General features: G+C 43.2%; 1 protein-coding gene across 1 annotated transcript; it reads right to left on the reverse strand.

The window, feature by feature from the left end:
* Nucleotides 1–5656: 5656 nt before the first annotated feature.
* LOC149275295 (extracellular calcium-sensing receptor-like) lies at nucleotides 5657–21878 on the reverse strand. Its single transcript, XM_089504829.1, has 7 exons — nucleotides 21733–21878; nucleotides 20203–20436; nucleotides 18915–19206; nucleotides 17688–18374; nucleotides 8381–8608; nucleotides 8001–8124; nucleotides 5657–6552 (listed from the first exon to the last, which is right to left on the reverse strand). Exons 1-7 carry the CDS (start codon nucleotides 21876–21878, stop codon nucleotides 5657–5659), a joined length of 2607 nt encoding a protein of 868 aa, XP_089360955.1.
* Between the last annotated feature and the right edge of the window lie 128 nt (nucleotides 21879–22006).

Below are 22006 nucleotides of genomic sequence, written 5' to 3' on the forward strand. Positions count from 1 at the left end.
CTCGGATGTGGGAAGGCGGCATTGGGGGTCCTTGGCATAGAAGGTCGGAACAAGATGAGACAGAATAAGGTGCCAAATTGCTGTGTAGAAAGCGACAAACATACTTCTACAGTCCTTCAAATACCTGCCAACATAAAATGCAGCACAACTTATTTGTAATGCTGAAAATTTTTCCTCCCCAAATAAATAGTACTAATTTTCTATATCATAATTATAATAATAAAAGTTATATTTTCCTTTGAAAAAAAAATAATAACTGGGGAATGTTTATTAAGCACCAAGCTTTTGAAGATGGTGAGAACTCAGTTATAGACAGGGGCGGGCTGGGGGGCAGGGGGGGCACTTTTTTAAGTGTCCTGATGTGCTCCCAATCCCATCATATAACATCAATATGCGTTAGAAAATCAGGAAAAGATCGGCATGGATGGTGGGTTGATTCAGTGGCGCTACGGGGTACTTGACTAGACTTGCCTCCCAGGCCTTAGGCTGCCAGCCCTCCCTTGGTTATACAGCCAATACAAGCACAAAATCTCATGGGGGCGACCACTTCAAGGTGGTCATCGTGGCCAAGAGGATGAATCCCAACTGCAGGCAGTTTACCAAGACAAAAGTTAGATGTTTCTGACACGGATGTAACCTAAGAACATTCTACTCACAGAAGCTAGACTTCTCAAGCTCTCCTGGACATGACCAGAAAGTCCAGAAGGTTAGAAAAGAAGTAGTACAGGGGCTTTAGAGGACTCAGGGTGTATGGGGCTCATCACACACAAACCAAGTAACAGAATCCAGACAGTCACATGTTTAATCATATAATAAAATCATATAATAACACTGCAACTTAACGTCATGAAGACAACCTTCCGAGAACCTCAGACGCTTCCGTTTTTGACTGTGGGGGGGGGGTAGTTTTGTTCAAAGGAGGAGAAATGTTAGAACAAGAGGCCATCATCTAACACGAGAGGGTCAGACAGAGAGTGGTAGATAAGTGGAACAGCCTCCCAGCAGTTGTTGTAGAGGCCAATATAGTGAGGGAATTTAAGACGAGACCAATAACTGATTGAGGTTGAGGATTATCATCATTATTCCAAGGTGTCATTATATATTGTGTTACAGTATAGAATTATATGTATCTCCCAAGTGCCGTTTTAGATAAAACCAATGGATATTCATACATGACCGGCCAGCAGGAGCCTCCGTGGCACAATGTGTGGATTGTGAAGCTAGGTAGTGTAAAGTGTGCGTTGTACTTACTGTTGCGCATGGTTTGTCTTCCCTAGTCTGGCAGTGATCGGCCCCCTTATAAAGAGACGGCCGTAAGAGGATAGAATTAACTCTTTTTATTCTGAATGATTGAATAACGAAGCTTCATACGGCCGATCTTCATCTGCCTCCAGTTCTAAGTAAGAGTTAATGGGCAGAAGGGATCTCGGTGGGATAGCCTCTCCCCAAACAAGGAAACACTTTTCCCTCCCGACCATCAATTAAATCTGTCTCCGGACCCAGAGGAATCCCCAGCTGTATCAGAGAGCATAGAATGAGCCGTCTCTCCTGATATATCATATATTATAGATTATTTTTTCTTAGGTTTATTTACTATACAGGGAATGGCGATGAGGTCCAAAGCCTTTCGGCATTAACTATTTAATGTCTCTTTACCTTTCCTGCTGGAAAAACTTAATGTGAATTTATGTAAATTAACAGTATGTATTTCAAAAGTAGTTAAATACAAGGGCAAAAAGCCACGGCCCGACTCGTGCCCTGGCACTTTAAGGCCAATGGCCGCCTGATGATGTTAAGGCCGACAGCTAGATATATGCGTGACCGTACATTCTATTTAGCGTGTGGCCAGAAATTTCCAGCCACTGGCTGCACAATATATCACCCGATTTGTTGGTGGAACGGTGGAAATAGGGTAAGTGTGTGGCGCTTTACTAAAAAGACACCAATCACAAGTATCGGAACTAAACTTAACCCCTTAATGACAAAGCCCCTACATGTACGGGCTTAAAATGCATTGTTTTCAATGGGTTTAGGGACCGCCCATTGTCCTTAAGGGGTTAAAAAAATTATTTGGAATAGTATTTTGGAGAGCAGAAGTTAAAGAACTTTCGACCGGAATGTGGTTCTGCCACATCCTCCCACCCGATCTCGGCTTAACCCTTCGCGACTGAAGACAGTACCAGGTGTGTCACAAACAATGGTTCTACAGGCCCATTGAGCACCGGTTTGCAGTCTGGGCCAGTATACTTCACGCGTTAATTAATATATTTTTTTGCTCCAGCTGGGTATATAATATTTTTTAAAGATTTTATTTGTAGAAAATTAGGTCTCACATGTATGAAAATCACTTCAATATATAATTTGTGCAAGCACACTAAATGAACAAGAGGGAAAGATAAAAGCAAAAACACGAAGATTGCTTTGGTCCTGAGGTGTTAAATAGCCCTGGTCCTTTAGGGGTTAAACTAAACTGTATCCAAATAATCACACTGTGAAAAAAAAGAAGCACAAACCATGAGTTCGTTTTATGAAAAGATTTTAAATATTTTAAAAACTGTCATGGCGAGAGGCCTCCTTTAACCCTTCGAGTGCCAGGCATTGGGATCATTTTTTTTTCCGGGGAGGCCGATTCAATTTGCACAATTTTGCAATAGTAGGATTTGGGTGAAGATCATATATGGTCTCCACTTTTACTTGGGAAACCTAAATATCTTTTTAGCTAAACTATTAATAGATAGATAGATAGATTAGATAGATAGATAGATAGATAAATAGGTAGATCGATAGATCGATAGATCGATAGATAGATAGATCGATAGATAGATAGATAGATAGATAGATAGATGATAGATAGATAGATAGATAGATAGATAGATAGATAGATAGATAGATAGATAGATAGCCACAAGGCTAGGAATCAATGTCTGCAAGGTCAGGACCCCCTTCTCGTTCTGTACCGATATGTTTTAACATATATCCGTGTTATTGTTAATTTTGTATATTGCCAAATCTAAAGCTATTTTTAATTTTGTAAAATTGTAAAATTCTTCCCTATTGTAATAGAACTATAGAATCTGCTGGTGCTCTATAAATAACATTTATATAACATATAGATGTCTCAGAAATTTACCCTGTAATTGTCAAAGTGGCTTAAAAAAATGCTAGGCTTGGGAATGAGTTCCAAAAAAATAATAAAAACTAATGAATGTAGGAAATATTGTATTTTTTTCCAATGTTCCTCTCGCTTTAAAATGTAATTCTTACTATATCATAGGTTTTATATATATATATATATATATATATATATATACACACACAAAAATATGTAATTAAAATAAGGCAAAACATTAGCCTCAAGATTATTTTATTTTATTTATTTTTTTATCATCCTGCATATTATATATATATATATGGAGAATACATATAAATACACTTAAAATAGTATTTCTTAATCCAAGCTTTAAATAATGGTATTACAAATATAAATAACTCCCTGACGTTTGTCTTAAGGTCATCATGATCTCATTTGGTATGAATTGACTTATTTACCGATTTGAACCTTTTATGAAAACCATCGGTGAAAATACATACTATATATATAGATATAGATACATGGTACTTGTGCTCAGTGGCACATAATAGAAGGAACGACATTTTGTATGGACAGCAGTACATCTGCCCGTGTCATTGTATTATTGGTAGTAGAAAATGATCCCTCTCATTTCCTTCTTCCGTACGCATGAGCTATAGTAGAGATCAACTGCAACTCTTTGCTTTGCCTTCTTCATTCTTAACTCTGCTCCCGACACTCTACTGATACGGCTCTTGCTAAAGTGACCAACGGTTTACTCATTGCTGAATCTAAGGGCCATTACTCTTTGCTAATCCGTCTGGAGCTTTCTCTTCTTCTTCAAACTCTTCACAATCTTGGTCTCCAGGACACTGCCCTTGGCTGGTTCTCATCCTTCCTTTCTGATCGCACCTTCAGCATCATCCATTCCAGAAGCTCCTTGCCATTCTCATTAGGAGGACACCTTCTGTTCTCACATTATCATCATCGTTGTCTGTCTTCTGCTCTGATTTGTACCGCTCATTCATGGATACAAGACTAATGGAGGACTGTCTCCATTCTTTGGAATGTTCTTCTATAGCTTCTCTAACTCTTTCCTTGTCTCCAGTCAAGTGATATATTAATTCTCCTCCACCCACCTTGTTTTCCCTCACCTTTGCTAGCTTTAGGCTAGGTTTCCACTTGGGTTTTTGTCCTGCGTTTTTTTTCTTGATGAAAAACGCCAAGAAAACTGCCACTGCATTTTCCTGCGTTTTGGCGTTTTTTTCTGGAGTTTTTTCTGGCGTTTTAGCCTTTCTGTGGAAATTGCTTTTTTTGACCTTAGGCAGTTTTTCCAGCCTTTACAAGTTAGAAGTTTCACCCAGCTAAAAGGGATTAGGATAAATGGCAAGTATCTGCCCCCTCCTGATGTCATTTCCTTGGTAGAGTTCTGCGCCCCGGCGGACCCTTTTGTCTCTTTTCTGTGGTTTGTAAGGCCTGCTTTATTCCGAATGTCTGCTCCTCTAGGAAGATTGGCCCCAAATGATGGTGCAAATTGTTTGCTGTTGCTTTTGGCAGGCAGGATCCAGTTGATGCGTCGCGTATGTTTGTTTGTAATGACATGTTTGTTCCAAATGGTGTAGAATTCAATATGAACTTTGTTTTGTCTGAAACTGTTTGTTTCCAGCCTATTTCTCGTAGGACACACAGATACTGGGTCCATCCTCTGCATTGTAACTGTGGAAAAAACGCCATGAAACGCCAAGGCAATAAACCCACATGGCTTTTTCATGGCGTTTTTTCTCTCCCATAGACTTCTATTGGAGAAAAAAGCCAAGATTTCCTTGCAAAAAACGCCAGAGTGTCAACATGCTGCGATTTTGAAAAACTGCCACAGAGCCCAAAAAAGCAGAAAAACGCCAAAGAGGACTGAAAAAACGCCAAACAAAAAAACGCCAAGTGGATATGGCATTCTGCGATTTCCTATTGAAGAACAGCTAACATCTGGCTGCTGCGTTTTTTCACTAAAAAAACACCAGGTGGCGCTATTGGCGTTTTTATGGGCGTTTTTAGCTAAAAAAAAACAAGTGGAAACCTAGCCTTACTCTAGCTTTTGGTCTGTTCTTGTTCAACATTACTATTTATTTAATTATTGTTGACAATGAGTTTAACTTGTGTGGCTGGTCTCAAACGCTGCAAATTTCACCTTGTGTGTATTAAACCCCCTACTCCTTCTGGATTGTGAGCTTGTTTGGAACAGGACCTGCCTTATTTTTTTGTTTGTTACAGTCCAAATTGTTATGTGATGCACTACTTGTTATGTCCTGTTCACCCATTGTACAGCGCTGTGGAATATGAAGGCGCTATATAAAACAATAAATAATACCTCCCCGATTTGCATGTGCTAAACTGCAAAATGGATTCCAATGTGCATCAAAACCAAATCAGGGACTTCTGCCTTTACGATAAATAACCTAGGTGTTGTAGTATTATATACCTTAGTTTTATCCCTACAATTTCTGAGCTTTCCGAGCTGTCCTGAGTCTCTATTTAATTTCAGTGTATTCTAAATATAAGATTTCTATGTTTTATTTGACTATATCAAACTCATTTCTGTCGTAGATGTTCTCTGGAATTCATATTTGGACGGAACAATATGATGAAGCATTTAGGGGCAAACATACAGATGACCAGGGCCCAGCTGGAGGACAGAATGGCGAAGATCTCCATGGCCACAGTATATCGGCCTTGGGCGCTGAGAGAAGCCGGGATGTAGGACACCCAGACACTGAGGAAGGCCAACATGCTGAAAGTGATGAACTTGGCCTCATTGAAGCTGTCAGGGAGTCTCCTGGCCAAGAAAGCAAAAATGAAACTGATGGAGGCCAAGAGACCAAGATATCCCAACATGCCCCAGAAGGCAGCAGGATGTCCCTCGTCGCACATGACAAGGATAATTTTAGTTTGGGTTTGAAGGTCTTGTTCTGGGAACGGAGGGGCAAGTGAAAGCCATAGAATGCTCAAAAGAAGCTGTAGAAACGAGCAGGTTAATATTATCATGTAGGATACACAAGGGTTGGTCCATTTCCTCAGACTGCTTCCTGGTTTGGTGGCCATGAAGGCACAGACCACCATTACAGTCTTAGCCAGTACACAAGAGATGCAGAGGGCAAAAACCATCCCAAATGCGGTCTGGCGCAGAAGACACGTGTGTGGTTGGGGGTAACCAATGAAAGCCAAGGAACACAAAAAACAAAGTGAAAGAGAAATAAGAAGGATGCAGCTTACAGAGTAATTGTTAGCTTTAACTATGGGGCTTACTTTATGCTGGACAAAAAGTCTTAAAATAAAATCAGGAACCAGTGAAGAACTAATGCTGACAGCTGCCAATGTGGATCCTAGCGTGTCTTCATAGGAAAGATACTCCAATGTTTTTGGGAGGCATAGTGATTTCTGGGCATTTGGCCACTGATCCCATGTGCATTTGGAACATCCAACAGAGTCTGATAAAAATAATAATAAAAACAATTAATTTCTGTATGCAATCATTTGTCTTTTGCTCACTGGTGTAGCCCTTCCTGCCGGTGTTGAATAGTCAGAAGGTTGCATGGCCATAGCATGCTAACACTTGCAAACACAACTAAAATTTCAAGTGTATGGACCCCTTCAGGTCTCTAGAGGATGCAATGTGTCCTCCAACCACTTGGGGCCGCTGGTACACAGAAATATATATACCGTATTGGCTCGGTTATAGGCCGCACCCGAATATAGGCCGCACCCTAAAAGTTAGGTGCTTTTTTAAAGAGAAAAGTTTCTGCCCCCCCCTCCGAGATATGCTGCCACTCTGTCCCGAAGATGTACCCCCCCGAGATATGCTGCCACTCTACCCCCCCGAGATATGCTGCCACTCTACCCCCCCGAGATATGCTGCCACTCTATCCCCGCCGAGATATGCTGCCACTCTATCCCCCCCGAGATATGCTGCCACTCTACCCCCCCGAGATATGCTGCCACTCTACACCCCCCGAGATATGCTGCCACTCTACCCCCCCGAGATATGCTGCCACTCTACCCCCCCGAGATATGCTGCCACTCTACCCCCCCCGAGATATGCTGCCACTATGTCTTTAAGTTGTCCCCCACCACCAGACTTACCGGTGCAGACTCCACGGGGTCTTGCGGGGGACATATTCAACGGAAGTATTCAACTTCCGGTGCCGGCACTTCCACCGTGGGAAGTACCGGCAAGGAAGATTGTTCGCCCAGACGTTCACCGGCAGCGGCGATGCGAGCAGAAACAACCTCCGCTGCCAGCACGTCTGCAAGATGTGCTTTAAAAATCTCCCCCCGTGGGAATTCCTGGCAAGGCAGATTGTTAAAGCACATCGTGCAGACGCGCCGGCACTGGAGGCTGTTTACGCGCATCGCCGCTGCCGGTGAATGCGCGATGCGCTTAGACAATCTCCCGTGCCGGCACTCCCCCCGTGGGAAGTGCTGGCAGGGGAGGCTGTCTGAGCGTATCGGAGAGTAGGATACGGGTCCCCTGCACCGCTGCGGGGGATCTGTATCCTAACTCTGCTGCCTGCCCGGCCCCCGGGACTGCATGTCTCGGGCGTTGGGCGCTAGACCCCGAATATAGGCCGCACCCCCACTTTAAAGACTTAAAGTGGGGGGAAAAAGTGCGGCCTATATTTGAGCCAATACGGTATATATGCATGCTCCTGCTGAAGCAGATACCATTGAATTTTTTCTCTTTGACCACATAAACTTTTATGAAGCGTGTTCAGTGTCTATGGAAACAACACATCAGTGCCTTTTAAATCACATGACAATTAAGGTTTCCCTGCAAAAGTTCTAAATGACAAATTACATCTACATTTTAATGAGAACACAGAAAGAATCCACTGGAACCTTTCATCCTAAAATGCCACATGTCAAACATTCATCTTGCCTGTGCGGTTGGAGATCTCTCCTTGGGGACATGGGACACACTGGAAACAGCAGACAGGTTCTCCTCTTTTAGTTGCCTTACGGAAACCAGGTAGACAGCTCTGACTGCAGAGCGAGATGGGAACCTTGAAGGACATGTGTAGTTGTTAGGTATGTCTTTTTTGTTATAAAACCGTCTCGCTAGGATTGGCACAAAAATAACACCTGTATATGGTGGGATGAAGTGGAGTGGTCGATCGAGTTAGGGGTTAATGCCACATGCATGTTGGGGAGGAATGTAATTATTCTGGGGTAGGCTTATAGTGACCAATTATACACACTCAATCCATACGAGTAAATACAGCCTGAAAACTGTTGGAAGGATTTCTTTAATGACCTCACCAGTTGGTCTCCTGCAGCCCACAATATGGCACTGGTGTTGATGGTGAAGACTTGATTAAGAGAAGCTGTCGTATCAAAACTGCCCACTTTGACGTGTCTCACGGTGCTATTAGGGCCCGGCTGCCAATTCACGATGTCGTAATTGGCAGGTGGGTCCCCATTCTCATCAAAGTAAAGCTCCCTTCCACTGCTCAGGGTGACCCTCACCTTCTTCATATAGTGCAGTAGCTGGAAGGTAAGAAAAGCTTAATTATCTTAAAGAGCTTAGGTGGCCACCACTGCCCTTTGATTGAATTGCATAATGTAGTATGTACCCAGAAGAAGGAACCATGATAGGTTTATGATGGTGTCATGAATGGAATAGATGTATCGGGGTCTCCAGCAGACTGGGTCAGTTCTTTTAGAAACATAACACTAGTTAAAAGTAATGACAGATTGAATTAACCTTCTTTTAGTCTTTTTAGATTTTTTCACTGAGAAGTAAATACTTAAGGGAAAAGGGTAGATAAGATAGTCCCTTAACTTTTTCTGAACTAATTTTAATGGCATATTAGCAAAAAGCCAAAAGCAGAAATATTTGTCTTGTACTGTAAAAAATTGTTTGTTGATCTCATCTTCCTTGCACCAGTTACCTCAACATTACCTCACATGTCAAAAGCGTAGAGGTCAATAGATGCAGCTAATACTTAGCTGTATACATGTCCCAAAGAAAGTATCCTTAGGTCTGTATTGAATTAAAATATTACCTGCCATGGCCTGAAATTCATAATATCTGCACATTTCCTGTGAAGAAATTGACTTTCTTCCTTATTGCAACTTCTTAGATCTTCCAAAGATTTGGCCACAACATGAACTGCAGTATACATTAGACTTGGGCACCAGGGGGCTCTTCGTGTTCGTCTTCGTGCTCGTCTTCGGGGAAAAAAAAATCTTCGTATTCCGCGAATATTCGCCCGTTCCTGTCTTCTCTTCGGGCGAATATTCGCGGACATTCTTCGTGCTCGTTTAATCTTCGTTTTCCTCCTGGTTGCCTAGCAGGGGTTAATACGGGGTTAATAACACATCACAGCAGCAGCAGCTGCCGTGAAGGTACGTGTGTGCAGCTCTATTGGTCGTTTCGGCAGGGGGCTGGTCTGGCATCAACGAGTGAATTGCAGAACTGCAGAATGCACTTCATTCGTTGATGGCAGGCGAGCCCCCTGCCGAAACGACCAATAGAGTTGCACACACATACCGAGGTGTACTGTCCATAGATGTTTAATAAAAGAATAGGGAATATTTTACATTTTTAAATTGATTTTGGACCACTTTACATGCCTAACATTTGCTACCTATTTACAATGGCATACTTTGCAACAACCCAACTTACTTATTGGACAGGACTGGAAAATAGCAGGACTGTCCACCAAAATCTTGGGTGTGTTGGCAGGTATGCTGATGGAAAAATGTTGGACAAGAACTAAAAAATAGCTTAGGGTTAATGTACGGTTATGTTTAAGATTAGTAGCAGTGCACTGGTTTGGTTAAAGATGGATTATGTCTAAATAATAATAATTAAATTTTAATGTTTTTTTTTAAAAAAAAATAGGGGTTTATTTAAATGTATTTTAAAGTTAGATTTATTATTTAGTACTTGATTATATTTATTAAATGTTTATAGTAGCGTTACCTACCGAGCTATAACTACCTATGTGTATTTGCATTTTGCATACCTAGTTTAGCTAAATTAGATGGGACAGGACTGGAAAAAAGCAGGACTGTCCCTGAAAAAGTTGGGTCTGTTGGCAGGTATGTGGATGGAAAAATGTTATAGGGTGAAGTGTGAGTTATAGTGTTAATGTAATGCTATTAGTGAGTGAAGGCCAGGGCAAATAACAAGGAAAAGGTCCTTGTGTTTTGTGCATTGTAAGTGTGTGTGTATGTGTGTTATGTGTGATGTCACTGTGTGTTATATGTGTTATATGTGTTATTGTGTGTGTTATGTTTGGTTGGTTGTGTATCAGAAGGAAAATAATGAAATGGAAAAGGAAATGGGAAAGGCAAATGAGTGGGCAATTGGCGACCCGCTCACCTGTTTCACCCCAGGGCAAAGCACCCAAACACTGTCAGTCTTAGACGTTTGGCAGCAGACTTCCAGAGCTCAGACACAAGGCCCTAGCGTAAGCTGGCCAATCCGGCGGAGGTAGCAGGCGTTGCCACACCGCAAACAGAGGCAGCCAGGGGGGAGAAACTGCCCTTACCATTAGGGACATTTTGGGCATGACTCTAGCCAGGAAGCGAACTGGCAGAGAAGAGATGCTGGCACCACCACCAGCAGCAGCATTGAAAAGGCGAATGAGTGGGCAATTGGCGACCCACTCACCTGTTTCACCCCAGGGCAAAGCACCCAAACACTGTCAGTCTTAGACGTTTGGCAGCAGACTTCCAGAGCTCAGACACAAGGCCCTAGCGTAAGCTGGCCACTCCGGCGGAGGTAGCAGGCGTTGCCACACCGCAGACAGAGGCAGCCAGGGGGGAGAAACTGCCCTTACAATTAGGGACATTTTGGGCATGACTCTAGCCAGGAAGCGAACTGGCAGAGAAGAGATGCTGGCACCACCACCACCACCACCACCACCAGCAGCATTGAAAAATTGGAAAGGCGAATGAGAGGGCAATTGGCGACCCGCTCACCTGTTTCACCCCAGGGCAAAGCACCCAAACACTGTCAGTCTTAGACGTTTGGCAGCAGACTTCCAGAGCTCAGACACAAGGCCCTAGCGTAAGCTGGCCACTCCGGCGGAGGTAGCAGGCGTTGCCACACCGCAGACAGAGGCAGCCAGGGGGGAGAAACTGCCCTTACAATTAGGGACATTTGAGGCATGACACTAGCCAGGAAGCGAACTGGCAGAGAAGAGATGCTGGCACCACCACCAGCAGCAGCATTGAAAAGGCGAATGAGTGGGCAATTGGCGACCCACTCACCTGTTTCACCCCAGGGCAAAGCACCCAAACACTGTCAGTCTTAGACGTTTGGCAGCAGACTTCCAGAGCTCAGACACAAGGCCCTAGCGTAAGCTGGCCACTCCGGCGGAGGTAGCAGGCGTTGCCACACCGCAGCAAGTGCAACCAGGGGGGAGAAACTGCCCTTACCATAAGGGACATTTGAGGCATGACACTAGCCAGGAAGCGAACTGGCAGAGAAGAGACACTGGCACCACCACCAGCAGCAGCAGCAGCAGCATTGGAAAAGGCGAATGAGTGGGCAATTGACGACCCGCTCACCTGTTTCACCCCAGGGCAAAGCATCCAAAAACTGTCAGTCCTTGGCGTTTGGGAGCGGACTTCCAGAACTCAGACACAAGGCCCTAGCGTAAGCTGGCTACACCGGCGGAGGTAGCAGGCGTTGCCACACCGCAACAAGTGCAACCAGGGGGGAGAAACTACCCTTACCATCAGGGACATTCGAGGCATGACACTAGCCAGGAAGCGAACTGGCATTGAAGAGAGACACTGGCACCACCACCAGCAGCAGCAGAATTGGGAAAGGCGAATGAGTGGGCAATTGACGACCCGCTCACCTGTTTCACCCCAGGGCAAAGCATCCAAGCACTGTCAGTCCTTGGCGTTTGGGAGCAGACCTACAGAACTCAGACACAAGGCCCTAGCATAAGCTAGCTACACCGGCGGAGGTAGCAGGCGTTGCCACACCGCAGCAAGTGCAACCAGGGGGGAGAAACTACCCTTTCCATTAGGGACATCTGAGGCATGATTTCAGCCAGGAAGCGAACTGGCAAAAGATACTGGCACCACCACCAGCAGCAGCGTTGGAAACGGAAAAAGGTGAATGAGTGGGCAATTGACGACCCACTCACCTGTTTCACCCCAGGGCAAAGCATCCAAAGACTGTCAGTCCTAGGCGTTTGGGAGCGGACTTACAGAGCTCAGACACTAGGCCCTAGCGTAAATTGGCTACACCAGCGGAGGTAGCAGGCATTGCCACACCGCAGCAAGTGCAACCAGGGGGAGAAACTACCTTAAACATTAGAGAGAAAAAATTTAACTTTCCAAGCTAAGAGCTGGGTAACCCAATTTGGGCAGATTGAATTTAAGAAAGGCAATCTGCTCCATCAGATGAGGTGCCATGCGTGAGCGCTGTGGACTCAGTATGTTTCCAGTCATAGAAAACACGCGCTCACTTTGAACAGTGGTTGGCGGACATGATAGAAGCTGCTGCGCAACCCATGAGAGTGCAGGCCACACACTCTTCTTTTCATCCCAGTAGCTAAGAGGATCAACATTAGGAGCAGAAGGAACTTCACAGAGGTAAAGTTTGACCATTTCAGCAGCACTACTCTCCTTTCTGCTGCTAGCTCTGTCAGATGGTCCAACTATACTGCCAAGTGCCTCTTCCCAAAACGCAGCTGCTCCACTCAGCTGTGTTGTGCTGCTTGTGGCACTGCTGCTGATGCTGCTGCTAGGGGTAGCAGACCACATCATCTCTTCCTCCTCCTGCACCTCACCCTCCTCGGACAGCATTCCCATTTTACGCTGCCAGTCACGCACCTTGTTGACCAATTGCTCCCGGTAGCTACTGAGAACATTGAATTTCAAAGCTAGCTTTCCCTTAATTCTTGGATCACAAAGGCACGCTAGCATCATTTCGGGACTCTCTTCCATTCGCTTGCGAAGGTGTACTTTTAGCAGATCCTTCAGCTTCCTGACTATGGCTGCTACGTCAGGATGTAGAGTGCCACCTTGAACAGCCTCACGGTTTCCAAGGAACACATCCATCTTGCTGCCTAGATGGGAGAACACTGGGATTACCTGGGCCAGACTGGCAGTGTTTGAGCTTAAATTTTCTGTGGCATCCCTGAATGGTTTAAGGACTGCCACTAGCTGGGCGATCACTGTCCAATCCTCCCTATTCAATGGAGAGGTAATCCCAATATTGTGCTCTGAGGCAAGATTATGGATTGCCCTCTGCTGCTCCAAAATCCTCTCTAGCATGTCTAACGTGGAGTTCCACCGTGTACTGACATCCTGACGTAGGCAGTGTACGGGAAGACCTGACCTCTCTTGCTCTTCCCTCAAAAGTTGGCTAGCCTTAACACTATGGTGAAAGTGCCCAGCGATCTTTCTGCAGCGGGACAGAACTACTGCTGCCACATTAGTTCCTTCTGACATTGCTGCCTTCACTACAAGATGGATGATGTGGGCTGCACAGCGCACACCAACAATATGACCATCTCGCAGCGCTTTCACCATATTGGCACCTCCGTCAGTTACCACAAAACCAACTTCAACATTGGTGCCCGCCTCTGCTCCCACCCAAAGGCTAAACATTTTCCTAATCGCATGCAGAATATTTTGGGAAGTGTGCTTTTCATCCATCACTTCTGCATGGAGAAGGAATGATCGGTAGCCTGCTGCAGCAACTTCCTTAGACACACCGGGCTGCCACCAGTGTGCTGTCAAAGAAAGAAAGGCATGCTGGGCGCTAGGTGCACTCCACAAATCTGTAGTGAAATGAACACACTGACCAGCAGCCTTGGAAAGCTCCTCTTTCACTGCTGCAACACAGGACCGATACAGCGAGGGGACAATGTTCCTGCTGAAAGTGGAACGTGACGGAACTGTGTATTGTGGAGCCACAGCCGCCATCAATTGTTTGAAAGGCTCCCCTTCAATCATGGAGAAGGATGCCCCTCCAACAGCAATGAACTGACCAATAAGTCGCGTTACTTTATTGGCCTGCTGTTTGGGCATCGTTCTCTTGGAGTGGAATGCCCCAAATTCTTCCAGGGTGGGCTGGGCATGCAGTGCTCCAACCTGCCTTGGTCTCTGGCTGCCAGCACTAGTTGCTGCTGCTGCTGCTGCTGCTATTGGCTCAGAAGAAGAAGCTGTTGGGGTTTTTCCACGGCCACCAGCTATGCTGCCTGCACTAAGTTTTACCTCTGCATCTTTCCCCAATAGCACAGCGTTGTGTTGAGTGCTGAGGTGATGCTTCATGCTAGCACTGGTAAAATGGCCAGACACTTTCCCTCTGCTTATTAGCTTCCCACAATGTTTGCACTTTCCATAGCGCCCTTCTTCAACATTTTCAAAGTGCTCCCAAATTGGGGCGCGCATAGCCTTGGAGTGTGCCTTGGGTGCTGCTCTTACTGCTCGGGGTGGATGAACAGAGGCAGAACTAGTGGTGGTGGGACTGGTGGTAACAGTACTGGCCATAGTGGGACTGCTAATTGCTTTAGATTTGCTAGGTTTTGCTGCTGCTGCTGGTGGTGGTGATGGTGATGATCGTAGCGGAGAAGGTGGAGGCTCAGGGGAAAATTGTGCACTAGTCATTTGGACACTGCTCCCTGAGGAATCTGATTCCTGACCACTCATCTCCTCTACTTCCTCTGGCTCATAGTCTAGCTCTTCATTAGCCAGATCGAATGGAATTCCTGCTAGGCTGGAGCTAAGACTGATATCGTCGTGAGACTCGTGACTAGTAGTAGTGCGAGCAGGAAGAATAGACTCTGCACTTGGCCTCTCAGTCTCAGGCTCCTCTGCTACCTCGCTAGGTGGAGTTCCACTATGTGTAGCCCTCTCTCTAACTGTCTTTACAAAAATTTTGTAAGGACTTGGTGGCTTGCTAGAGGTACTAGGAGGACATGGCGTGGCGGTACCAGTGGGAACAGTAGGCGCAGCACTAGTGGTGGTAGAGGCGGGGGTGGTGGTGGTGGTGGTTTTCCCTACAAAGGAATGAGATCGCTTTGGTTTGGGACCCCTCTGAGTCTTGCTGCTAATTTGGCTCTGCTTGGTACCTTGCATGCTGCTGGTGGATGGGGAAGATGCTGCTTGGGGCAAAAGGCACTTCTTTTTAGTCACTGGGCTGGTACTACTTGTGCTACCCTTTAACTTTGAACGTGCTTCTGGTGCTTTAGGCTTTCCGTAAAAAACCATAGAGCTTGTGGGCCTAGCCGCACTACTACTGCCTGCTTTTGGTGCCTTTCCTTTACTTGATGATCCTTCAAGCAATGCTTCCCCAAATGATAAGCGAGAGCTTGGCCTACTTGGCCGACTAGACTGACGCAAAGGCTGCATCTTAGAGCTGGTGGTGGTGCTGGTGGTGGTGCTGGTGGTGGTGGTGGTGGTGGTAGATGGAGCTTGTCCCTCCTTAGTCCCAAAAGGAGGATCCATTTCAAATTTTGTGTTGTGTGTGTAGTGTAGTGTAGTGTAGTGTAGTGTAGTGTTTAAAAAACTATAAAAAAAAAAATAAAAAAATAAAAATAAAAAAAAGGAAAAACGAATTAAAGACAAAAAAATTAGAGGAAGTTCTCTTCAGTGCTACTGCTTAAAAAGTAAAACTATGCACTACTGCACTGTGCTGTGTGCAATCTGCCAAAATCCTAAAGTTATTGAAATTATTAACTCAAGATTAACTATTTAATAACTAGCAGTATTTTATTTTTAATTTGAATTTACACGGGCCTAAGAGCTTAGCCTACCACTATGCTAGCCTAAAGCTATATTTCCTTACTATAAGTCTACCTCTAGGCAGACGCTCTCAAACCCACTAAGCTAAAGTGAGGTTAAATCAGATTCAGTATATGATTTATTAATTAATATTAAGTTATATAATATTAATAGATTAGAACTAATTTACTTATATATTATGTATTATAGATAGAAGAATATAGATTATGAATTAGAATTTAGAATTAGAATTACTTATATTATAGATTATGAATTAGAATATTATTATTTATAATATATTATAGATTAAGATTAAAGAAGATTAGAATTATTTTAGTACTACAGCTAGTAGCTTGAAGCTTTGCTTAGTACAGCTCGTCACAGTCAATTTTTCTTGAAAAGAATTAGAAATAAAATAAAATGTCACAGCAAAACAGTTATCTTCACTGCTTGCTGCACTCACTAGCCCAACAAGTTCACTTCACTGATGGACTGAGGTGAGCAAAACACTAAGGGTACTTTTAATAAAATTGAAATAAAATGTAAAATAAATGAGAAAATCTTTGCAAAACAGTTAACGTCACTGCTTGCTGATCAAAAAAAAACACAGCACTTATGCGGCTGCACTCACTAGCCCAACAAGTTCACTTCACTGATGGACTGAGGTGAGCAAAACAAATGAAATAAAATGAAAGATTAATTAAGAAAAATTGACTTGGTCTCTTACTGTTGCTAAAACAAAGCACAAACTATAGAGCTGCAGCACCAGTACTAATAAGATTAGCTGAACTATACGCTAGTAGTAATTAATTAATATTATTACTTTTATTTATAGCTAATTTAATTAACTATTAAGATAAGAAAGAATTAGAGAATTATTGATATTACTGATTTTAGATTAGACACTAGTAGATGTTCTGAATGTCTACAGTACACTCTACACTAGTATACTATTACTAACTATAACTGACAAATATATATATAATTTTATAATGAATTCAATTATTAATTATATTAATTAATATTACTGATTTTAAATTAGACACTAGTAGATGAATGTCTACAGTACACTCTACACTAGTATACTATAGTATATATATATATGACTGACAAATATATATATATATATAATATTATAATGAACTATTAAATTATAGATTCTATTAAATTGTAATTTATAAATTCTATTTAATTTATTTAAGCAGGACAGGCAATAGGCACTAGTGCCAGCCCAGGGCAAGGGCACCCCAGTGCCACTGAGGCACTGGGTGCACTGTCAACTCAACAGCACTTACACTAAAGTTGATGACAAATTAATTTTAAAAAAATTAAATTAATCAAATTATTATTATTAAATATATTAATTAAGTAGCACTGAAGTGAGGATGAAGTACACAGTGAGAAATGGCAGGCTAAGGCTTACCAGTCTCACACAGAACAGAACAATCTCTCTCTGTAACGCTCGGATGCAGCACAGCAGTGTTGCCAAAGCAGTCACAGCGAAAAATGAATGGATCTCTCAGGCAAGCTCTGGTCTTATAAAGGCGCCTTCAGAATTCAAAAAACAGCAGCACAGGCATTGGACGAGACCCTTAACGTTACGTCACAAGAGTGAGCTGATTGGACAGACGAGGATCAGCTCACTCCTGTTTGAAATTTTGGCGGTTGCGCGGCAAAAACGAAGACGATCACGAAGAATCTTCGAATCTTCGTGATTGTGAGTCTTCGTCTTCGCCTACGGTTTGCCGGCACTGTATTCTGTTCTACGTTCCTTCGGAACGAACAAAAAAACGGCCTCTTCGTGCTCGTTTTCATGTTCGCCCGAAGACGAATGCACAAGTCTAGTATACATATTGTAGGTAACTCGTAAGCGAGAGACATCATTGTAGTTGTTCTGGATATTTTCTAGACTCTCATCTCCAGTGCACCACTTTAGAGAACTTGTAAGGTTTTTTCCATCTGGAATTTTACAGCTGAAAGATTTCTCCCAGAGTAGTCTCGCCCAGTTCCCACCAACAGACATGGAAGGATGGACCTTGTTGAGGAACTCCTTAAGCTCTGGTATCGCTCCACCTGGAAGGGCCAAACCGATTGTGCCATAAAGAAGTCTTGAATATTTTCCCATGTGAAATACGTTAGATGTGGACCAAGCTTCACTGGCAACAAATATCTTCCTTGGAATGTTCTTTATCAACATCTCATCTAGAATGGGAACTAAATCCACATCACTGGAGAAGACAACCACAACCATGGCTGCTGAGTCCCTCATCACCTTGACAATATGCGGGGCATTGCGGTCTTGTTTTTGCTTAACAATGTTCTCAGTGAAGGCCACGCATGCTCCAGCCTTGACTATCTCTTGTTTGACCAGCTGGATTCCCTGTTGACCATAATCATTGTCAACACCCAATAACCCTACCCATGTCCATCCAAAATATAGAACCAGCTGGGCTATTCCTTGAGACTGGAAGGTGTCACTGGGGACTGTCCTGAAGAAAGAGGGGAATTTTTTCCTGTTGCTCAAAAGAGGGCTAGTTGAGAAGTGACTTATCTGTTGGGAAATGACACAAGTAGGTTCTAAAATTAACATCATATAAAAGAAGACATTTGAAGGTCATACCGAGATAAATCTAACACCTTCAAAATATCATGTTCAAGAGGCAGGCCTTGCCCAGTTATTGAAACATATTGTGAATTTCATTGCAAAACAACAACAAAGGGGACGTCTACAGAATATTCATATTTTGAGTGTAGGGGAGAGCCATAGTGGACAATCAGCATGACATTTCCAAAGTAAACTTTAGCTTTTGTCTCATTCCCCCTCAGCCTCCGAATAGATTGGAAGCTCACAAGAACAGACCTCCTTACCCTTCTGCCCAGGATGTTTTATGTGAACACATTCATTTTGCAAATTGTGACTTTTAAGGCTATTGGTGACCATGTATTGTGCTCTATTGTAATAGCACTACTTTCTGAGTGCCAATTCCGAGCTGCCAATTAATTTAGCACCAAAAAGAACACAAGGCAACTTCCCAAAAGATAAGCTATTCCGTTATCTAGTTATATTACATGAACTGTCAAAGTCTCTCACCTGTGGGTACTTGTAGAGACCCAGAATATGTGCCAAGAGAATTGAGTGCGTGGAGGCAGCGTGACCTATAAGAGAACTCAGAGGAACATCGCCAAGACAACGATAATTCGGAATACCTCTGCTGGTCCCGGTCAACACTTGGAAAGCCCCCTCCACACTTTGTTGTAGCATGACGCAAGAATCATATGCTTGAAACCCAAGCGTGATGTTGGGGAGAATATAAGGATTTTTGTTAATTTCCTCCACTGCGAAAATAAAAGCCTGGAGCTGCTGATAGCTGTCCTGGTGGAACCTAATAGGAGAACAAGACCAAAAAACAAAATGTTTATTATCTACAGACATGGCATTAACCTCTGGACAGGGATCACGCTCTCACGTTTTAATACTTTTATTATAGTGCATTTTAAAAATAGATAAAAGACATTTAGATATCTTACATATTTGAAGGTACACACACACACACACACACACACCAAATGCACCAAAGCCACACAGGGACAGAGGTGGACATAATCTGGACAAAGCGTCTGGACTACAAATAAAAATCTAAAAGAAAAACAGGCGAATGGAAAAACCTGATACTTGGGCATCTTGATAAAGCTAGCATAGTATTAAGAACTCAAACGCCCTATCGTGCAAGCAGGACTTATTACACTGTAGTTCACCATAGCAAGAATTCAGTAAGGTGGACAACAAAGGCAAAGCCTACAGTCAACCAGGTATTGCCAGGTTCCTAGAGACTGTATGAGCTGAGAGCCTCTTACAGCTTCGTTGTTAGACAGTACAGCCGTTCTTTTGATGTGTAGATATTCATGTGAATCATTGGTGTTCAACAAACCTGCCCAACAAGCCCCTCTTGGGTACAGACAGAAGGATTTGAAGGCATGGACAACAGGAAGATGGTGGGCCCTAGACATTACTGATGTCCAAGGACTAGGAAAACAGGTCTTATGGGGTCTGGGTACAGGGTCTGGATTTACCCCCTTTACAAAGTCACGCACTGGGAGATTAAACATTTTATTATCCAAAGGCTTAGATGGTTTCAAACACACAGATTGAATATAAGGTGTGCACTAAAGCACTTTGCAGGGATAGCGTGCGTAGTAGTGCGTCCATAGCAATCAATCGTAGCAATCAATCAGATCAGTCATGGTCGATATATCTAGTGTATTCAATGGCAGGGCTGTGTTTGTGGATCTGCGCAGGAATAGTGATGATCTTATTGATCTAGTGAAATCAACAGACACAGAACCACCATTCACAACGCAAGCATCAGCGATTGCCTTACAGTGCACACTCGAGCCTTGGTGGCCTCTCGGTGAAGGGTACCGGCCGATATACATTATCCAGGTGGAGCAGCAATAGGACTCCTATCATTATATCCCCGGGTCGAGACATCCCTTCCAGCTCTGAGATGGGCAGCCTGCACAGCTGGTCTTTGGAGTTAAATGCTAGAACGAGGTGAGGCAGGATAAAGTCCCAAAAGAACGTGTATAAAGTGATCGTCAAAATCTGGAAATGCCTGTTAATCCAAAATCCATAAAAAAAATAATTAGTTAATCCAGACGTTATCCTCCCCAGAATATTCTCTAAATAACATTATTTTGCCGGATACACAAAATTACAAAGTCTGCTATGATAATAGTAATAGTAATAATAATAATAATAATAATAAAATAATAATATATATGTTCAGACTTTAGAATTAGTTAATTATGGATTCTCCAGCCATTTTAGATGTAGTGTAAGCTGTTAACGTATTATTTTAAAAAAGGGGTCCCAATCATTTGCATATTTTATAAACCCCAGACTCACTTAGGGTTTATTCAGTATGATGTAAGTCAGAGTCTGACACGATGTAACTTGAGATCAGGTCTAAAAATGCAATGGTGGTGTAAGTGAAAATTGCTGTGAGCTATGTAATAAAAAATATTATTATAATAATAATACATTTTAATAATACTGCCTTTATTTAGCTGTGATTAGCATTTTTGTAGATGCTGTATGGTATTCTAATACTAGAAATCTATAGAGATTTAGCATCAGTAGACTAGACCCCTGTGTGTCTCGTACCGTACCTCATTCTGGCTGTCTCTTGTGCAGTGACAAGGCTTCCGCTGCTGAGAAATAATGATTTCGGAGTTGAGAATGAGAACCAGCCATTTATACAGTATGTTCTGTAGCGATGGTACGATATAGCCTTATATATATATACATTCTGTATAGAATCACTCACCACGTGATCTCAAGGGTTAAACACAGATTCTCAGTGGACTGTCATTGATGGAGTCTGTCCCTTGAAAGTAAATTACAGTCTATTTCTCTGCTGTGCAAAATGGGAATTGCCTTAATTTGAGAATATATTGAATTTTTACGGGGTTATTGTCAGATTTTATGTACGGAAGAACCAAACGGTCTAACAGTCCGTGATAATAAAAAGAAGATTAAATATACAATGGAATTACAGGAAACAGATAAAAAAAAGGGTTTTGGAGAATGGTGCTCATTCAAGCTGTCTGGGCCAATTAACCCTTAACTCCATCTAACTTATATTTCCATTTAAAGGTGCTGTGAGAGCCTTTAAGACAATGTGCACCCCTTATGACATCTGACACCAGTCTGTTGTTCCGTGGGACACCGGGAGGGCGTAATTGCCCAACAGGGTTTTGTAGCAGGCGGACTTCCACCCCCTTAAACCTGACACCCTATGCCAAGTTGTTGGTTGTTTTCAAACTTTTTCTATTGAGTTTTCACATGTTAAACACAAGATCCGCATATGGGCAGTGTAACAGTGTATTTAATGAAACCCACCCATTACCCAACCAAAGCCCTCCACCCGCTATCGCAGCCCGCTATCAATACCCAGCTTCCGTAGCTGGAGCGAATGTCTCGTAAATTCAATAACATCAGTCCAATCATGGGCAGCAACAACAGCAGGCGAAGAAACACATAATAAATCCTCATTTCGTTATTCTTCTGTGTTTTGTAGGGCACCAGAGGTCCATACGGTCCATTCGATCTGTTCACATCTCAGTTGCAATAACGTGGATCTGGAAGCAACTCTATCCTTGGGTCATTTGTCCACCGTTTAT

Source organism: Sceloporus occidentalis, unplaced genomic scaffold, assembly GCF_023333645.1.
Source record: "Sceloporus occidentalis isolate IW3139 unplaced genomic scaffold, rSceOcc1.0.p SCAF_292, whole genome shotgun sequence".
In the NCBI taxonomy this organism is placed as follows: domain Eukaryota; kingdom Metazoa; phylum Chordata; class Lepidosauria; order Squamata; family Phrynosomatidae; genus Sceloporus; species Sceloporus occidentalis.

What these genes read in the sequence shown, in the direction of transcription:
- LOC149275295 (XM_089504829.1), bottom strand. Translation starts at nt 21,878, where the DNA reads ATGAGGATTTATTATGTGTTTCTTCGCCTGCTGTTGTTGCTGCCCATG. An exon ending in GTCTCTACAAGTACCCACAG is followed by an intron (nt 18,375 to 18,914) that starts GTGAGAGACTTT and finishes ATTTCCCAACAG; the next exon opens with ATAAGTCACTTCTCAACTAG. An exon ending in AGAGATCTCCAACCGCACAG is followed by an intron (nt 6,553 to 8,000) that starts GCAAGATGAATG and finishes TATTTTTATCAG; the next exon opens with ACTCTGTTGGATGTTCCAAA.